Source organism: Eschrichtius robustus, chromosome 9 (genome assembly GCF_028021215.1).
Source record: "Eschrichtius robustus isolate mEscRob2 chromosome 9, mEscRob2.pri, whole genome shotgun sequence".
Taxonomy (NCBI): domain Eukaryota; kingdom Metazoa; phylum Chordata; class Mammalia; order Artiodactyla; family Eschrichtiidae; genus Eschrichtius; species Eschrichtius robustus.
Genome location: NC_090832.1, coordinates 31,450,339 through 31,470,782, shown reverse-complemented (window position 1 = coordinate 31,470,782; position 20,444 = coordinate 31,450,339). Strand labels below are relative to the sequence as shown.

Genomic DNA, 20,444 nt, shown 5'->3' with positions numbered 1-20,444 from the left:
AATACCAACAAAATAAGGTAGTAATGGAGGACGACCTGATGAACCGGAGAGATTTCTTAGCTTGATAGTCTAGACTATTAGTCATAAGGAAAGAAAGCATGTTTACAGTGGAAACAGCGTGTAATATAATTAGTGGAAGCTGAATCACTCTTTATGAACTTAGTGGAGTGTTTTGAGATTTTGAAGATATTTATAGGTTTATACAATATTATAATAATAGATCCTCAGATTTCCATTTAAAATACCCATTAGCTTTCTATCTTACCTAATTCTTAGTTAATTATAAGGAAGTATAAATTGATTTATTTATCTAAAGTTATTTCTTCATAACTTTTGAATGAAAATTAAGAATATGCAAGCAGCTGATGAAATGTGGATATTTAGCATCACTTTGACACAGTCTCTGATCCTTAAGTTACTTGGCTCACAGCTTTTTCTTGCTGGAATAAAAAGGTGAATTATGCATTCATATATGCAGAATGAATGAAGTTCTGCATTCATTTATATGAATGAAGTTCTATTCATGTAGAACTTCTCTTTATAAAATCTCTGTAAATGTTCAGATTAGAGAAATCTCTGATGGCCCCAAGGTGGCCAAGTTTTGTGGTGAAAAGTGACACCTTGGAACTGAGTAGATATGGGTTTGAATATGAGCTTAGGAACCGTATGTCCATGGAAAAAGCATTTACTCCCTATAAATTGCTGTTTTCTCATCTATAAAATGGGCATATAACCTTAATTCTTAGGGCTGTATAAGAATTAAATTCAACGATGTATACAAAGAACTCTAAAAAAGCATCTGATGCTTGGGAAAAGGGGCAGTAAACGGTATACATACTATTGTTGTTTCATTCAGTGTAGTCTCATAATTTCAGTTTTGAACTTCTGCTTTCCAGGTACACACATCAACCAGAAAATTTTCCTTCTGTAGTATATCCTGGAAAATAAGTAATAAAGACAATGTTAAAGAATTTTAGTGATATAATTTAAGTCCTAATTGCTGAAATTCCTAGCAATTTCATGTAATATCTTGTGATATCTTAGTATTACATTGATCTTTCAGAATCTTCATAGGCAAAAACTGCAGTGAACTCCTTTTTTTTTAAATTGTTTATGGTTCTGCTCTTTGTAATTAGTTTAAGTTTATAGTTACAAATAATTTTTCAATAGGGTTAAGTAGAGGAAAGAATTAGATCAGTGTATCATTATGTATTATCATATCATGCACACTAAGCATATTTGAATGGTGGTTTCATTTTCCCCCTATGACCCAAGAGAAGGCCATTAAGCGTGGCACTCTACCTTATGGAAGACCCAGAATTCTCCGGAAGAATAGCACTGTCTGTCTGCTTTACCAGCACCAGTTTGTGAGTGGCTACAGCCATGACATCCTGATGCCCCTTTGGACAGCCTACACCATCGACCGAAATGCAAGTATTTGTCACCTCTTTACCTCTGTGTGGTTATTTTATATTATCATTAAGCAAAACATTGAAAGCATAGTTTCTCACTGTCGATCTTGGCTCTGTAATCGGTTCCCAAATTAGAAGATCACTGAACTGAGAGTCAGAAAAATTAGATTCTTGTTCTAGCTCTGCTACTAACTAGCTACGTGACTTTGACACTCAGAGCAAACTTCTTCTGTGAAACGAGGGTGTGCAGTGAAGATTTCTCCCTTGCTTTTGTTTTTTCTCAGTTTTAATATTTGATGACTCTAATTTCTAATTTAATGAACTCAGTTTTACAATCAATTTACCTCAAAGTACATAGCTGTGTAAGTACAAGTATTTCCCTTGGCTGCCCAAATCGTAGGGGGTCCTCAGTGATGGAGAAGGCCATTAAAGCTCAGTTACCTCACTGTATATACCACCTATAGGAAGACACCCAGACCAAACCAGGGAAAGGTCAGGGATCCTGTCTACCACCCAGACCAGAAGAGTTTGGCCTTGAAAGAAGTAGGGGAAAATATCCCAGAATAAGACCACCATTCCCCCTCACTCTCGTCCCTTGGGTGCTGTGGTAGAAAGATAAATGATGAGAAAGAGAATGGGGGGAGGAGGTGAGATTTAGATCTTATCTGGAAGTGAAGTTTTAAACTAGACTGACCAGATTTTCAAAAACTGAAAATGTCTGGCAAGCTATAGGATGCCCTTAAGGGATGGAAAGGGGATTTGAGAGAGCTTAGTTGACTGTAGCAGTTAGATTTTAAAAACAGAGCTTTTGTTACTACTCACTAAGGCTGCTAAATAAAAAGATAGGGAGACATGTATATATATATATATGTAATTTCTGTGTCTATATATAGATATATTGAATACACACAGACATTTCAGGTATTAACATGTTTTTACCTTAATTTGATTTTTAATTTTTAAAGAGCATCTTCAAACACTTTAAACACATTTTACTTGACTTTGTAGTGTATAGCAGTTTACCCAGGGTTTTGTAAGTCCCCATCCTATTTATTGTTGTTTAATACCTTAATTATGGTGTTCTTGGACTCTGAATTTTCAGTTTTCTTATATAATGAAAGCTGCAAAAATTCAGAGTCATCACTACTCCTGAGATTTTCATATCGAATTGCTGTTCAGTGGCTTTTCTCCACCCCCTAAGCCCCACTACTTTTGTTGTGGTGGCTGTGTTGGATATGAAAGAGTCTATCTCTAAAAATCAGCAATTCACTACACAAAAGTTTGAAACTGAGTAGACAAAAACATTATAAACAAAATTAGCACAACATAGTAGGAAAATATTTGCACATATATGATTAATACCCTTAATATTGTAAAGAGTTCTTACACTTTGGTTAGAACAAGATGAATACTCTCGTAGAAAAATGGAAAATGGTGAAGGACATGAACCGACAGCCAGAACTCCATGACTTTATGTTGTGGTTCACCTTTAACTATTTATAAAACTCTCTTGTTTTTCTTCCGTATGCCTGATCCCTGATGGTCCTTTTCATTTTATTCTTCAGGATAGTTTCTCTACAGAAGACTTTTCCAATTGTCTTTACCAGGATCTCCGAATTCCTCTTAGACCTGTCCATAAATGTTCGTTTTATAAAAATAACACTAAACTGAGTTATGGGTTCCTTTCCCCACCACGTAAGTCTCTTCCTCTTTGACCTTCCCTTTCCCTTCTTTCTCTCTTTCGTTTCCTTTTCTTTCTTATGGGGCAGTGTACGTCTTGTTTATTTATTGGTGAAAATTGTGAATGGGAAATAGAACTATTAGGGAAAATTTTCAAGTGTCTAAAACTTGAGTTTTGGAAACCTTTTTACTTTTGTTTGGAGGGTGATGGATTTAGTGCAGGCACTGTAGATAGAACATTCTTCACTTTTCTGCATTTCTTTTAAACAGAATTTGAGAAAACTCAGGTCAGAAGGATGCATCAGGGTTCTTAGGAAGGAGATATCATTTTGTTGTTTGAAAAGAAAAATGTGACTTGTCAAAGAATTAGGTAAAGGGAGAGCCTAAGTGTGCTTGTTCTTTCACTGATACAAAGCCCCTAGGGAATGGCTTTTTTTGAAGTTAAGTGTTCTGTGTTTTCAAGTGGCAGACTTGTATGTTAATGAGAAGACAATTTGAATCCGTCCTAAAAAGGCAAAACTCAGAAACCTCCAGGTGCTCAAATACACCCAATATCCAATCGAGTCCCCAGAGCAAGCTTCTGAAGTCAGAACTTGGCTATTGCATTATAAAAATAGACAGGTCTAAGCCAAAAGTCCATACAAAGAAGCCTTGTACAGCATTTTGAGGCAGACATCCTGTGATGTTTTTTCTAGTTAGTAGGTGTTGTTCTGAAGCCAGATATTCTGTTTTTTCTTTTCACTGTGAGAGAGTTTAAGGAAAGAAGATTGTCAACACAATATACTTTAGTTGAAATAAGGCAAATGAGGTAAAATTTGAATATGTTTAATTTGAGACCTTCATATTAAAGATTCTGTTTCATTGATAAATTCATCTTGAAGAAGAAAAGATCCAAATATTTTGTTTTTTTTAAGGGACTTGACCAAACACATTGCATTTCCCCTTGACCCAGTACCTGGGAAAGTTTTACAAGTTTAAGATGATACTCAGCTGATGTTTTTAAATGTCTCCCATGAGAAAGTATAATTCCTAGTGTTACTTGTGAAGAATGAAATAGTTGACCTGTTATTTTCTTTGTAGAATTAAATAAAGGTTCAAGTCAAGTATATTCTGAAGCATTGCTTACTACTAATATAGTGCCCATGTACCAGAGTTTTCAAGGTAAAAAATTTTAATCTTATGTCTCATAATTTCAATGAATTTCCCTAAATTATAGGCATGATTTATACGTAATAAGACTGATGCTCTAAATTAAATGACTAAATATCAGATATGTTCTTATAGGTTTGTTTAACTTTGAGAATACCAGTACACAAAAAATTCTACAAGTATTAGAATTATGATATATTCCTATAGTTATTATTATGCTTTGTACTTAAGTGTTTACAAACATTTTTGGTGGAAAAAGTATGTAATGTTCTTCCTATGTTATGTAGCTAATACGGTCTACTAACATATATTAAATTTCAGTCTATTGTACTATTTAACTATTTGGACGTTCTTGATAATTGTTTTTTATTTTAAAATGAATAGATTTTACGTCATTATTAATTATTGCAATACTTGACTCTTATAAGAATAAATACACATTTATACTTTGTGACATATAGAATTTCAAAATATAGAGCATACAAGGAAATTTTTTACTCTAATTTACATCTAGAATGCTTTTGAATATTTCAAAAAAATTCAGATATTAACAATAAATTTGAATAACCTGCCTTGTTTGTGTTCATGATTTTTTTTTATGCTTAATGATGATGTGTGATCACAGCTTCATGATAATGCACATGTTTAAGGATGCCTCAAGTAGAGTTGAATTCAGCATTTGCTGGTTAGTCCTTCCAAGGGCCAAAGCTGAACAGTGGATTCTTGGCCAAACTTGACTTTACCCCTAATTATGACAAACGCTAATTTTGAATCATGGTGTGGATTTATTTCACATGACAACATGGCACCTTGTTCTTTTGAAACTATACTGTCATCCTTCTTGTTTCAGTTATATGGCACTACTTTCATGGCACCCTGCTGCAAAGGTATGCTGAAGAAAGAAATGGTCTCAATGTTGTCAGTGGTCCCGTCTTTGATTCTGATTATGACGGACATTATGATTCCTTGGAGACTCTGAAACAGTAAGAACGTATTTCATTTACTCTTAAAAACAGCTCTCAAGTGAGATTACCATCCAGTTGAGTCAGCAGAACCTTTTCTATCTGATACTATTCATATTTATGTACACGACATTGCTGATTACGCTGGAAGCCCCTTGAAATATCTGATTAATTTTGATGTTTTGCTCAGTGTTAAGTATTTTTTAGATGAAAGCAGTGTTTATCGCCCACTCAGCTCAGATGAATAATTCTGTAGTTCCTATTAAATACTGAACTCTGCCTTTGTTAAGAAGATAACATCAGTGTTGAAAATCTCTCTGTGTGGCTATCGTTAAGATACTGTCTTAACTTGCATACTGCCAATTAGAAGATGAAGAATGATATAGTGTGGCTGGAGGCATCCTGAGTCAAGGAAGCAGAAGGCTTATAAAGCGGTAGTGCCCCAGGGTTGCCCCTGGTCGAATGTCACAGCTTTTACCCAACTCTGCCGGGAGGGGAATGATACAGTGACCTTCTTGAGAAACCATCAGTGGTGCTGTTTTTATAAAGGAGAGGGGAAGAACATTTTAGAGACTAGTTAATCTTTATTAGAACAATGAGTACAAGATTTTTGGAAGCAATTTTTCTATTCAGACTATAAGAAAAAGAGAGTGAAACATCCACTGAGATTCAGCCCCTTTCTGAGAACCACTCTCGCAGGCAGATTTAGGGATTACTGTTTACACACATACACCTGTGATCACTTTAGTTTGTAAAATTACATTTTTCTTTTTTTTTTTTTTTACTATATCCCTTGAGGCATAAGGGTCCCATGTAAATGCCTCAGAGATGACGGCAGTAGAATGGGTAAAGAAGAGAACTTATACCTTTCCCATTCACAGCTTCAACCAGAGCGCTGTCTCCATCTATTTTATGTATCATGGTTTCACATACGATTATGTTTAAAAACAATGATACCACTACCTTAAATTTTGAAAGATGCTAAAATACCACCCAAACAAATCTAGTTTGTTTTTTTTTTTTTAATTTCAAACAAATCTAGTTTTGAGACCAAAGGAAATGGCAGAATTAAGATGAGGTAAAAGTGTCACTTGGGACATCTTTGAGAATATGCTTCAATTAAAAAAAAAAAGTTATGGGATAGGAAAGAAGATCCAGGTAAAACATAGGAGAATTCATAGGTGCTCTGAAGGAGCTAGAATAAAAAAATCCCAAACCAGTTCTCTTTCACTCTCTGTTCATAACTGCCTAGAATATAAAAGACTATCAGTAATGCTTTAGAGTCTTGGTTGTACATATTCAAAATTGATATTTTTCTCTTTAGTGTCTCAATTTCAGTTTGTTAATGTAGAATTACCCCCAGAAATCCAAAGTTTAATAAATTTCTATAGAAAATCACATTATTTGGATTGTGTTTAGCTGTCTTCTAATTCTTATTCTTTCTCCATCTGGCAGAAAATGTTGAGGTATTATGATAACTAGCCTCTTACAGTATGTTTAATTATTTGACTGAATTTTATTTTGGGATGTATTGTATTAACAATATACTTGAGTGAAATATTCAATAAGAAGAAGATAGTTATTTCTTTCTTAAAGTGAATATTACCATATTTTACAGAAACAGCAGAATCATCCGTAATCAAGAAATTATGATTCCAACTCACTTCTTCATTGTGCTAACAAGTTGTAAAAATACATCTCAGACTCCCTCACAGTGTGAAAATCTAGATACCTTGGCTTTCATTTTGCCTCACAGGACTGATAACAGTGAGAGCTGTGCTGTAAGTAACCTTTTTTAATTTACCTTAAACATCGACACATAAATATGTTTGTGTGTGTCATATCTAACATAACTGGTATATACATGTTCTTTGAAATTATAGGATGGTTTTAAATTTGATCCTCTAAGATGACATATCTTCAGAGAAGATCATTCTTGTCTGTTAAAAGCACTAACAGTAAGATCAAAATGTGAAAACTTAGTGACTTCGTATGGCTTAGCCATTAAATCCATGTATGAATTCTGGGCCCTCCCCTGCAAAAAAAGGCAGCAATAGACTTATGCTTACACTTCACTGACCACAATGATGTTAAGTGCCATGAATTAGGCACTGAGTTCTTTTTCCATCTGTACCATTCCAAAAGCTATTGTACCGATATCTTAAATACAAGCATTTAACAAATTCTATAATGGCAGTGTAATTAGAAGACACTAAATATTGAACGTGAACCAGAAAGAGGATTATTTGAAGGTGTATCACACATACTTACGGAAATAGTGACTAAGGATTAGCTGGATATTGGCCTGAGAGAACAGATCCCTTGTGTGTACTTTTTATTTATTCCTGTAAATATTGGAACAGATGGCAGATATCTACTGGCCAAGTAGTCTATTGAGTCAGGGCTATTCCCCTGAAAGCCAGAGTGAGGACTGCTGCAGAGGAGGAGACTGAGTGGAACAGCAGTTTTGGGTAGTGGATGACTGGAGGCTAATGGGAAAGTGGAAATTATTGGTCTGTTCCTTTTTATGTGAAAAGTCTATATTTACCATTTCCAACTAATGATATCTTAAGGGTACATGAACCTTTATTGAAGTATGCCTTTAAAGTATGATCATAGTACACCAACCAGTGGATATGTTCTTCATCTGACTTTCTCCACTAGCCATTTTCAGAAAAATGTATACCAACACATGGATGTATGATTTCCGTCCCTATTACCTGCCTTAGCTACCATCTCTGCTTCCATGTGCCAGAGCATAAGGCTTTAATTCTTTTTTGATCTCGTATTAGCTAAAACTTCACTCCCTCACCAGAAATGAAAGTGCGTTTTACCACTTCCCCTAATCCTTTCTTCATCGCAACCACATTGATAACTGATTCGGATAAGAACTAGCGTTTGTATAGTGCATTTGCATACATCATTACATTTGATCTTCAGAGTAACCCAGTAAGGAGGGTGCAGGTAAGAGAATTAGGATTCAGATGTTAAATAACTTGCCTCAGTTTACCTGGTAGGATAATGGTAGAAACAGGACTTGAATCCAAGTTTCTTTAATTTATTTTATTTTTTTTATATATGTATTTTTTATTTTTGGCTGTGTTGGGTCTTCGTTTCTGTGCGAGGGCTTTCTCTAGTTGTGGCAAGCAGGGGCCACTCTTCATCGCGGTGCGCGGGCCTCTCACTATCGCAGCCTCTCTTGTTGAGGAGCACAGGCTCCAGACGCGCAGGCTCAGTAGTTGTGGCTCACGGGCCTAGTTGCTCCGTGGCATGTGGGATCTTCCCAGACCAGGGCTCGAACCCGTGTCCCCTGCATTAGCAGGCAGACTCTCAACCACTGCGCCACCAGGGAAGCCCGAATCCAAGTTTCTTGATGCTAATTTCCATATTCTTTCTACATGGCATGTTGCTTCTGTTTTCTAACATTTTTTAACCCCATACTGTTGACGTTTCTTGCACCAAAGTAATAGAGGAACATCTGTTCCACATATACTTTTCCCAAATTTGATACATCTATTAAACAAACATGCATGGTACGTATTAGATAGTGAGCTACTCAAGAGCAGGGATTATGCCTAACAACTCTCGTGGTATCTGCCATTTAAGAGCCGAGGTGTCACGGCTGATTAAAATGGGGGAGATGGAAAGTTCATAGGGAAGGTTGACTGACTGCTCTCCAGTGACTTTTCTTCCTTTCCCACGCTCATAGCATGGGAAGCATGAATCCTCATGGGTTGAAGAGTTGTTGAGGCGACACAGAGCTCGAATCGCAGATGTTGAACACATCACTGGACTCAGCTTCTATCAAGAAAGAAAAGAGCCAATTTCAGACATTTTAAAGTTGAAAACACATTTGCCAACCTTTAACCAAGAAGACTGATGTTTTCCATTCCAAAACCACGCCGTAAATCTTTTAGAAAGAACCTTCTGTTTTATACATCCTCTATTTACACTATTGCCTTGTTCGGAGACTGTTGACCGGAGTTAGAACTGGGAATCCTCTTGTGATACACAACCATCTCAGGGAAACTTGTGGCCTCCGCATAACAGTAGGAAAGTGTTCCTATTGAGTCACGCACGTGTCTGAATGTGTAAGAATTGTTCAGATTGGGGAATAAAGACAGACCATACCTAAAACTGCTCTTCTACTTCTCTTAAGGGCAGAAGTAGCTGTGAACATTCTCTGGACACCAGATGTTTCAATCTTATTATCATTAATAAACTTCTATGATGCTGGCAAACACTAGACTGATGAGGAGGATTGGAATAGGCCATGTTTCATTCGTTTCTTCCCAAGAATTTAAAAGTGATTCTGGATTCTTTTTAACTTAGAGTTTATTTTAATTTTAATCATAAAAGTTAATGGAAGCAAAAATATTTGAGGCCCTATTTCTATCTTTTCTGTACAGCCCCTCAAAAGCCAAAGTATGTAATCCTGTGTTATTTTTTAACTGTGACTGGGCTTCTTCAGATTTAATGATTCTTTCAAGTTAAACTTTGAGGGAAGGCGTGTTTTGAGTACATCTTTTTCTAAATTTTACTCTACATTTGTACCAAAGAAGAAAAATATTCCCATCCTTCTCACTGGTATTTAACATAGGTTGAAAATAACTCCCAAAATGGTTATTTTAGACTGTTAAAAGTGTCTTGTCTTAGTGAAGCTTCACAGAGCTTGTCAACTCATGCAAGGTGGCATTTTTCATCCAGATAGTGGGAACGTTTTCCTCTGTGCACAAAAAATGACGCTACCAGCAGCAGAGCTATACTGTTCTGAGCTGTTCATTTTGAAGTTCCATTGATTTGAAGAGAATGTGTTACCATCATTTTATATCTTCTCGGTAGTCATGATAAATGAACTTGATTTCTCTGCTTCATAGACTATACCCTTTAGTACCAACCTGTGGACTTTCAAAAGCTACATTCACTTTTAGGCTACTTGGGTCTGATATAAGTCTTATATTAATACAACAAAGATCTGTATTTGTCCTTCATATGATACTTGTTCTTCAAAAGCAGAGGGGCCACAAAGACCTAATTTAGATAATACAATTTGCATCTGAAAATTATTTACTAATTTAGAAAGTCTCATTGGTTTTGTTTTAGTCCCACAGATCCCTGAGGTTCTGTACATTTTTTTTCCCCAGTCTGTTTTTTTCTCTGTTGTTCAGATTGGGTAATTTCTATTGTTCTCTCTGTCTTCAAGTTCACGGATTCTTTCCTCTGTCTAATCCATTCTGCTGTTGAGCCCATCCACTGATTTTTATATTTCAGCTATTGTGTTTTTTTATTTCTAAAATTTCCATTTGATTCTTCTTTGTAGCTTTTATTTCTTTGCTGAGAAATTTTATCTCTTGGCTGAGACTTTCCATTTTTGCATTTGTTCCAAACATGTTCATAATTGCTTATTGAAGATTTTTATGATGGCTGTTGTAAAATCCTTGTCAGATAATTCCTACATGTGTCATCTTTGTGTTGGCATCTATTGTCTTTTATCATTCAAAAAGATTTTTCTGGTTCTTGTGGTAGTGAATGATTTTCAACTGAAACCTGGATATTTTAGGGATTATGTATGAAACTATGGATCTTATTTAAACCTTCTGTTTTAGCTGACTTTCTCTGTCATCACCCTAGCAGGGGAATTGGAGGCACTGTCTCATTATTGCCAGGTTCCTTACTCAGCCTCTATTGACATGGGGTAAGAGGGGACCCTTGTTACTAGGCAGGGTGAGAATTCAGCTTCCCACTGGGTCTCCATTGATGCTTCCCTGGCTGAGATGTGCAGGGCACCTTGTTACTGCCCCCATGTGGTCTCCACTGATGTTGTGGACAGAGGTGGCGGGGAAAACTTTATTATCACTAGGTGGGAATGAGACTACCAGTTTCCTACTCAGTCTTCTCTGATGCTATCCTGGCAGAGAACTTGGGGCACCTTTTCACAACCTGGCAAACCTCTGTCTTTGCTGGCATGGGTGGGATCATGGTCTTTTATGTGGTGTGTAGTTCGAGTGGAGCAGTTATTGTTTTCTCCCTTGCTAGGCCACTCCTCTTCTGGTCCTTTGGCTGGTGAGATAGCAGGCCTTTCTTGGGGCTTCTTTTTGTCTGTACTCGTTGACATTTCCAGGTTGCTGACTTCTTCAGCAACAAGCCTGGCATATATGAACTAAAAGAAAACCCAGCAGAACTCATTACAGTGTTGTTCCTTGGGTCCCGAGGTCCCTGGCCTGTCTGCCTTCTCCTCTCCACCTTTCAGAATCTTGCTATGGTTATTTTATATATAATAGTGAAGATTTTTATCTGCACTTAGCAGAAGGATATCTACTTCTTTATAGAAGTGTCTCATTGATTTTTATATATTTTTCAAAACACATGCAGACACAGTTGCCTCTACATGGAGCATCTTAGCAGATCTTAATTAAATGGATAGATGCCTTTCTCCTTTGCCAGACGGCAAGAATACAGAGAAAAGCGAGTTACAATCCTTCCAGTCTTGGTGAGAGAGAGGAGGCAGCAGAAGTGTAAACGATCCTTAAAAGATGGTAAATGTTATAATGGAGCCCATGGGCAGGGTGCCAGGGAGTACAAAGCAGGAACTGGGTGCTGCTTGGCAGTATCAGCAGTGGCTTCCCAGAGGTGGTAATGATTGGGCTAGGACTTGAGGGATGAATTGGAGCTCTGCAGGGGAATAGGTGAAAAAACGGCATTCTAGCCTCCCTTGGGTGGATACATTTGGGGCATTTTTCCATTTACTGCTACTTCCGATATTTTCTACAAGTGTCACTGTGACCAACTTACAATATACAACTATTTCATTTTTCTTACTTTGTTAATCTCCTGTTCTTAAAGGAAATGTCAGACTATAAATTCTGTGCTGATTCTTTAAAGGAAAAGGCATCCACATCTGTTCCTACTTAGCTTTCAGTTGCTCTTATACAATATGCTTTTTTTTCTTCTCTTGTCTTGAAAGAGACCCTTTCTTGCACTCTTTCATCTACTTAAGACATGTGTCTAGTCCCCAGTTTGAATGGTAAATTCACATGATCATATATGGAAATGTATGTATCCTACTTTTTTCAATAAAGGCTATTCTTTCCTTTTCAAATGCACAGCAAAACCTTTATTTATCCCTAATTTTGCTGCCATGCCTCCAGTCAGTACTTCTTAAATGAGGTAAGTAACTCTCATACATAATTTTCTAGCTGGTTAGTTTATTCACGGCAGAGCAAAAGATCAGGTGAAACTTAAAAATATTTCCAAGAATCAGAGAAAAGAGGACAAACCTTAGGGGGAAGAAGGCGAATGTTCAGGTTCCGGCAGGGTAAGGAGATATGCAGAGCATGGTTAGGCCAGTTGGCCTAGTTGGTCCTGTTTAAGGAGATAAGACCCACCAGGATAGAGCTGAATCACTGAGTCCTCCAGGATAAGCTACAGCCACCCGCCCCCCCACCCCCACCCCCACCCCCCGTGACTATTTTCTGCCATTAGCTGCAATAACTGTCCAGCCCGGATCTGTGGGTACGTGTTTATCTGTAATTGAAACTGTTGTTTGAACTTTGAAACTAAATGTGATTATACTTCACGCTGAAGCCTATCACAGGAATTTGGTGTGTGGGTACTTTCATAAGCACCAAGTTAAATTTTATCATGGCTATAGTCCAAGGGCGTTTTCCCTGATTTTTTGGCCAGTCTAAATATTGTAAGGTAGGGGGAAAAAAAAAAAAAAACTTCTATAGATTAAGTGTCTCTAAGCTAAGAAATGTGAATTTACAAATAAAAGTTGTATATACAGAATCTTGGCTGCTTTCCTGACTGGATGTGGATGTGTGTTTGGAGGGTGGGGTCAGGAAGGGCGGGTGATGGTGTTTCTCCAGGGATTGGTGCTGAGTACAAGGGTTGTAGACAATTAACTCCAGCTGTGTTGTCAGGAGGAGGAAAAAAGATCCGAAGTTCATTTCAGGTTCACAGAGTTAACCATTTCTGATTTGTGACCTATATCTTTGTTTGTGGTATTTTAATTACATTTAGTCGTACTTCTAGGTAACAACGAGTGACAGGCATATATAAATATCTTTCCAGTATTTCAAATGGTCTGAAACCAGGAGGAAAGTCTCCAACTTGTAACTTCCATAGATTTTTTTCAACATAAAATTTTTGCATTTATCCTTTCCGTGATAGATAAATAATGAGTGAAAAAAAAGATATTTGCTAGAAATCATATCTGTACCAGAAGCCATAGAGGTATGAAATATGTTTTAGTGTACTAGAAATGAAAGAATCTCTGGAATAGGTATTATACCCATGGGATGGCAAAAGGAAGCAATGTAATCCTACCCCAACGTGGTTGTTTTAAATTTAACTTCATACTTTCACTCAAATCCTCAATTCAAGGGACAATTTGAGGATTTTAATAAAAATATCTAACACATTACTTTAAAAACTCATATCCAATTTCATTATATATCAGAAATTCAGAACTCAGAATAGACTTCGGCTTTCACAGAATATAGATACAAAACAATTTAATAAACATCCAGGAAATGAGATTTTTACATGTCTTGATAGTTTTGCCCCATGATGTCCAGGTATTTTTCACTATCAAAAATCGTTTATGCCTACGCTTAGATGGCATTGCACTGGGTTTAAATAAAGGAAGCAAAACAGGTCTCAGAACTGAAAGTTTATAAGCTAATAAAAACTTGAAACAATTTTAAATAAATGAGAACAACATTTTCTCAGTCCAATGAGTAGATCTCATGCTCAAATTTTCACAATTTAAGAAATCTCAAAATTCTCAATCATAAACTACTCTATACCTTGACACAATTTCACTCTTTGAAGAGCTACTCACTTTTATTAAGGTCAAAACGGAAACAGGCTGGTAGATTTATGGGGCTTTTATTTGTGTACTTGCTTGTTTTTAAGATAACGCCACTGTTGAACTTAATAGCACACTTAAGACACTGCAACTAGATTAGATTCAATTAGATCAAGATTGACAATAAATTTCAAAGCTGTGCTTACTCTGTGTCAAGGAATTAGGCATTAGAGATAAATTGGGGAACAGGACAGATGGGAGGCCTGCCCCCTTGGTACTTACTTATCAACCTCTTAAGTTCTAGCCCAATGCACATGTCCTTTTGAAACCTCGTCTCTATCCCCCTAAGGGATCCATCATGGGATCATACCCTCCTAGACTCTGGAGATTATAAATAGCACATGCCTTCAAGGGTAGACATTCTTACGTAGTTGCACCCAACTGCCCATGTTCCATAACCTGGGCACAGTGTTGCTAGATGGCATTGAGACCTACTAAGAGATTGTCCCCAGCCCCTCTCTTCCCCCCACTGCCCCGCCCCCCCCACCCCATGCTAGGTCTAAATACATGGCTTGCTAAAGGCAACCTGCAACCATAAAAGGAAATAAAATGATTTTAAAGTGATGTGGTTATAGGTATAAGAGAATTGTTGGCTTCTACTTGGGGCTTCCAGGGAGGGACCTGGCAGGATTGTCTCCTAAAGAGAACACATTACCACAAACCATATAAGGAAAGTGAGAAGCCCCAAGAAGCTGCATCATCTATACTTTTCCCAGCCTGTGATCTTCTGTTAAATTTGCTAAGACTGTATCCTTTGAGCTTATCCCCAAAAACTATAACTTTGATGAGATATATGTTGAGTGATGTTGAATGTGCTCTTTCGCCAGGAGTGCAACTCTATACTGTGGGATTTCTTTCCTCCCAGTGGTTGTAACCATAAAAGAAAATTAATCAGTCAGTCTAAGAAAGAATTGGAAAATTTTATTGGAGCCAAATTTGAGGATTATAACCCGGGAAGAGCATCTCAGAAAGCTCTGAGAACTGTTCCGCCTGTTAGAAGTCAAGACACAGTTTATATAAGTTTTTTGAGACAGATGGCTGTACATTAAATGATGCATTATTGACAGTTTACATAATCCAGATTTAAGTGCCATGATGGTGGGTCATGTGATCCTTTACAAGATTAAGAAGGAATGTTATCTTCTAAGGACTTGTCTTGTTGATGCTGGGAGAATGTTGCTGTTTATGGTTGAGCAGGTATTCCTGCTGAAGGGGAAGGTTTGGTAAATGCATAATGCAGATACACAATGCACAGTGGGGGGAGAGGGGAGGCCAAAGGGCAGAAAAGAATTTTTATGTTTAAATTTTTCCTGTCTTGCCATAAATATGAATTTTATTTCACATAACTCTCATTTGGTATTTAGCATGTTTCTTAAATTGATATATTCCTTTCATGTATTTATTGTCTTGTCTGCAAAGTCATCTGTCACTGAGAACAAAAATAATCTTTATATCCTCTGTTTCTAGCACAATGCCTGGCAACATAGTAGTTGCTCAATTTAAAAAATGCCCAGGTGAATAAAAACCAATGAGATGATCCTAACAAAACATCCATTTAAGATAGCCAAGGAATCACAGGTTACAGAAATGCAGCTGGAGGACAATCACACTGAAATTAATTATTCTTTGCTTCCTTAGTTTTTAAGCGCCAGATGGAATTTTCAATGGGATATTTTTTAAAAAGGGTTCATCTATAGATATGTTTCTAGTGCACAACGCAGATTTTTTTAAAAAATAATAAAAGATCAAGAATGCCTTTCAAGGGTCATTTACAGTTGTTTCATTGACTACATCCTGTGGAAAGTATGATGCCTGGTGAACTGAAAATGAAAGAAGGAACTCTTCAGAGTTTTGGCATGTCAAACGAAAACCTCTGCATAAAGCACACAGTGTTTCTCCAGTAACAAGCTGCTGTCATAAACATTCAATGGCAAAGGTGAAGGTGCATGGGAATGTCATCCATGCTATGTAGCCCAGGCCCCAGGAGCAAAACTGTTTTTTTTACTATACAGGCTAGTTGTGTTTTATCAACAGGCTGCCACAAAGGCCTGAGGCAAACCAGACGGAACTGGCTTGATCCAAGATGATGGACAAAGTAGGCTAAATGTCACCACTTTCCTTGCCTTGATTTATCTCTGTGTTTCCATACCAACATCTGAAAGCTGAGAGACACTTCCCCTGACTCATCTCTGTGTTTGTTTCAAAAGTACCTGGTGTTGGGCAGAGGTGCTTTGCAGCTGTACTAGGAGAGATACATGCTTTGAGAGAAACACAGCAGTCAGCTGCTCCAAACCTGGCCCTGACTTGACCACAGGACCGCACCTGTGCAGATGAAGCCTGGAGGAGTCTGAGAATTACCTTTGCTTCATCCGCATGCTAAGATCTTCACCCAACGGGGGGATTTGTACCCTGCTTGCACAATTGGTGCCGTGTGCAAAGGAGTGTGGAAGACCGTGCATGCCCGGGCTGCCCCTAGAGATCTCCACCCCTTTCCTCGTGCGTTGATGACCTGTCTGCCTCCTGACCCTTAAAATTCCCTTACTCCCCTCCCTTTTTAAGTGCTAGAGGAGATGGTGCCTTTAGAGCATGAGCTCCCCTTCTCCATTCTCTGGCCATTGAATAAAAGCCTGTCTTGCTTGCACCAAACTCAGTTTCATTATTGGCAACGTGAACCTGAGTGAGAAAGAAGCCCCCGACCGAGCTCGGGGGTGGCGGGGTGGGGCCTTGGTTCAGCAAGGGCCCCAAGAGGGGTCATTACATCTCATACAGGAGAATATCTTAGTTCTCATGTTCATCAACTCCAGGAAACACCTTCTGCTGTGGGGGAAAGCAAATCAGCCTGGAAGAAATAAGTAGGTGGTAGGGACCACACCGGAGCTTCTGGAACAAACAGACTTCAGGCAACTTCCCTTTACCAAAGAGGAGAGATTTTCCTCTTTCCCACACCTTCCTCCTATCTTTGAAATCTAGGGCAATGGAATCTAGCATTGGCTAAGATAGTAGTGAACCAAGAAGTGTTAGAGGTGGGTGAAATCATCCCATCCATCTCTGATGGAAGGTTGACAAATGATTAAACTTAAATTCTCGAATAACCAATGAATCAGTAATATGATAAAGATCTTGAGATCAAATATGATGTTAATTACAATAAGTACCCATTACTGGGTACTTATTTTGTTCCAGACATTGTGCTAAATGATTTACATATATATTCTCAACAATCCTGTAATGTGAAAATACTCATCTAACCATAGCTAGTGGGTTATCCCTGGCAGGGATTTGAACCCAGGTCCTGGCAAAGTTCATACATTTAAGGAGTATGTCATATTGCCTTCTTAATAAACACATTGAAAATGTTCAAGTTCATCAAGTTCTACTCCATCAGTAATTGAACTCTGAAACAGTTCTTGAAATAAATTTATTAATAGTGTGTTAATAGTATGACATATCACCAATTTTTTAAAAAAGCACTTAGAAACAAAACAAAGATACGTTAACCCTCAATTGAAAAATGGGCAAAAGTCTGGATTAAGACATGCACAGGAAAGAAATGAAAAGAGCAAACATAAATGCATAAAATGTTTAAATTCATTTATTAATGTATTTTTATGCTTACCTTGTGGGAAAAAGATTAAAAAGATGCAGATCTCCAGTGTTTCAGAGTTATAGGCAGTCAGACCTTGAGGAGGGCAGCACAACATAAGATGCTATGACATCTCTGACGGCAATTTGACAACTGTGTTCTGAAAGTCTAAAAATTGTCCACAAACACTTCAGTCTTCGGTATGAAGAACTTTCAGTTCTTCAAATTTGTTCTGAAGAAGCTGTGATCCAACTGCTGGAAGATACAAAGTAATGCTCAATCTAAATGGTTGACTATTACTAGGGAAACAGTAATGGTATAGTATATTCATATAATAGAATAAACTCTTAAAAAGTGATGCTTATCTAAATTTACTAAAGTGGAAAACTTCACACCATAGGAATTCAAAATGACAGCTTCTAAAATAGCATATGATAATTTACCGATTCTGGTGAAAGGAAAAATAAAATCCCTTTTCCTCCTCTTTTCCCTTCTTCTGTCTTCTCTTCCTTTTCTTCTCTTTCTCTCCTCTTCAGTGTCACCCCTCTCATTGTTCCCTCTGGAAGTTAATGCCCTAAACTATTAACAATATTTGTATCTGAGTGGTGGAATTTGGGGTGATCTTCAGTTTCTTGTTCCTCTATAATGCATCAATTTTATAATCTGGAAAAAAAACAGTAAAATTCATTTAGGCAAAAAATATTTTGAAAATTCATAAAGTATTTGAAGTGTCTTTATCCATGTCTATATAGGTGGTAATAAATGTCTGAACAGCAGAGAGTATCCAGTACCAAAGGATATTGAATAGGTACAGCTTAATAGTGTGTACGTGCCATTCCCTCATTGCATTGCTGTTTGCCATGGCAATGCTAACACAATTCCAAAAGGCCCATTCTGACTTGAATTCTGCCATAGACATGTGTCTGCACAAGACATGTGTCTTTTATCATCTTCCTTCCCATTTTCTGTGTGCACACCTGGTCCAACTTCCTTCTAATCCATCGTAGAAGAAGTGTGATTCTTTTTCTTTTTCCCCCAGACCTGACTCCTCACTTCCTCCAGGGCTTTGTTTTCTTAATGATTAATGCTTCTTTCTCACACACACATCTGCGATTCCTACCTCTGAACTGATTCCACATCTCTGCTTTGACTATGCACGTGTCCTTCTTCTATTTTTCTAAAGTATTTACCCTGTGGCATCTGTTCCCTCTGGCTCCCTCACAATCTTCTCCTCTCACTGTAGGAAAGGACAGATAAGTGATTGGTTTTTATTTCCTGATGTTATTTCTTCACCAACCTCTCCCCTTTTTTGTAAAGTCCAATAAATTGGTTTCAGACCACGTCTCCAAACTTCACTACTTCTTATAACCTCTCTTAAAAAAAATAACAATTTCCTAATTGACAGATTTTATTTTTATTTTGGCAATTTAAAAAATATATTGTAAAATATAAGGAGGAAAATAACAGTCATCCGATGCAGTCACCCACTGTTAACATCCTTTCTGGTTTATTAACTTATTGATAATTGCATTAATCTTTGGGTTTTACATTTTCAAACACTATGATTATCTTAAGCCTCCTTACATGGCCCAGATTCCATTTTTCAGTAATGTTTATTTTCTTCTTTCTTATTTGTAATTTATTATTTCTATATTATTACTTCTTTGAGCCTACTATCCCCCCTTTTAAAATCTCCTTCTATTATTTTATTATACCTTCCTCAAGTTTATTTTTATTTTTTGGATTCATGTTTCTGTTAACCTGTTCTGTAATGTGAAACATTTCTTTTGACCTATGTGTTTTTCTTCTAGATGGGACTGATGTAATGAGCTCTTCCTTCCTTCCCTCCTTCCTTCCTTCGTTCCTTCCTTCCTCCCTCCCTCCTTTCTTTCCTTCCTCTCTCCTGCCCTTCCTTCCAGCCTTCCTCCTTTTTTATCCTGTAGTAATTTGCTGAGTTTAATGCCATTTCTTTTTATATTACTCATCCTATTTTGTTCTGAGATGAAGCGATCATCTTCCAGTTGTGTCTGAGAGTTGTTTGTGTTTTCCTTTAAACTGTCAGGGAGGAATATTTTATGTCCTATCCAATTTTCTGAAGTCCAAGGGTAGTGTAGGGATGGGAGGAAAGATGGACTGAGGTTGTCTTAGACTTTCTAGGATATTTGAGATCTTTCCTTCTTCAGAGATTGTGTCTCAGAGAAAGGTACACTTCACCTTAGGTTAAAAAATCCCATGTTGGATAATTTTAGACTTTAACTTATTTCTCCAATTTAGTACATACCAAGGAGATTTCACATATCTGTCAACCGTATTTTCTCTTTCTCTGTTTCACTGGTTTTCCTCCCATTATGTCCCTGTTTAACCATTATAATAGATTGTTGGCTCTTTCCATTCCGAATGCCTCTTTGCAATGAGACTTTGCTGCTCCATCCCTAGAACGTGGGTTAGCCTCGTGACTTACTTTGACCAATAGAATGTGGCAGAAGTGACATTTCTCCACTCATGAGGTTGTCCACCAATGAGGTCACCTTGCCACTTATGCTTCTGGCTCTGAAAATGCTCCTACTACCATGTAAGGAAGTCAGTGCTTAACTACTGAACGATGAGAAACTATGTAGGAGAGAGGCTCAGCTCACAGCCTGTTCCAAGGGCCCAAATGAGAGGATAAGGCCATCTGATGGCCTCTAGCCCCAATGGAGCTGCCAGATGACTGCAGCTGTATGAGGGGCCCCAAAGGAAACCATCAGAAGAACCACCCAGCTGATCACAGTTACAGAATCATGAGA

The 20,444-nt window shown here is 37.5% G+C and overlaps 1 protein-coding gene across 1 annotated transcript in view; it reads left to right on the top strand.

Moving 5' to 3' along the window:
• ENPP1 (ectonucleotide pyrophosphatase/phosphodiesterase 1) overlaps positions 1-12,302 on the top strand; it is a 67,313-nt gene extending 55,011 nt beyond the window's left edge. The window contains exons 20-25 of the mRNA XM_068550980.1: positions 1,276-1,430; positions 2,978-3,107; positions 4,173-4,253; positions 5,092-5,224; positions 6,822-6,984; positions 8,913-12,302. Of these exons, the coding sequence (XP_068407081.1) occupies positions 1,276-1,430; positions 2,978-3,107; positions 4,173-4,253; positions 5,092-5,224; positions 6,822-6,984; positions 8,913-9,083 (833 nt within the window). The 3' untranslated portion in view covers positions 9,084-12,302. The remainder of the gene's footprint in view (positions 1-1,275; positions 1,431-2,977; positions 3,108-4,172; positions 4,254-5,091; positions 5,225-6,821; positions 6,985-8,912) is intronic.
• Positions 12,303-20,444: the final 8,142 nt, after the last annotated feature.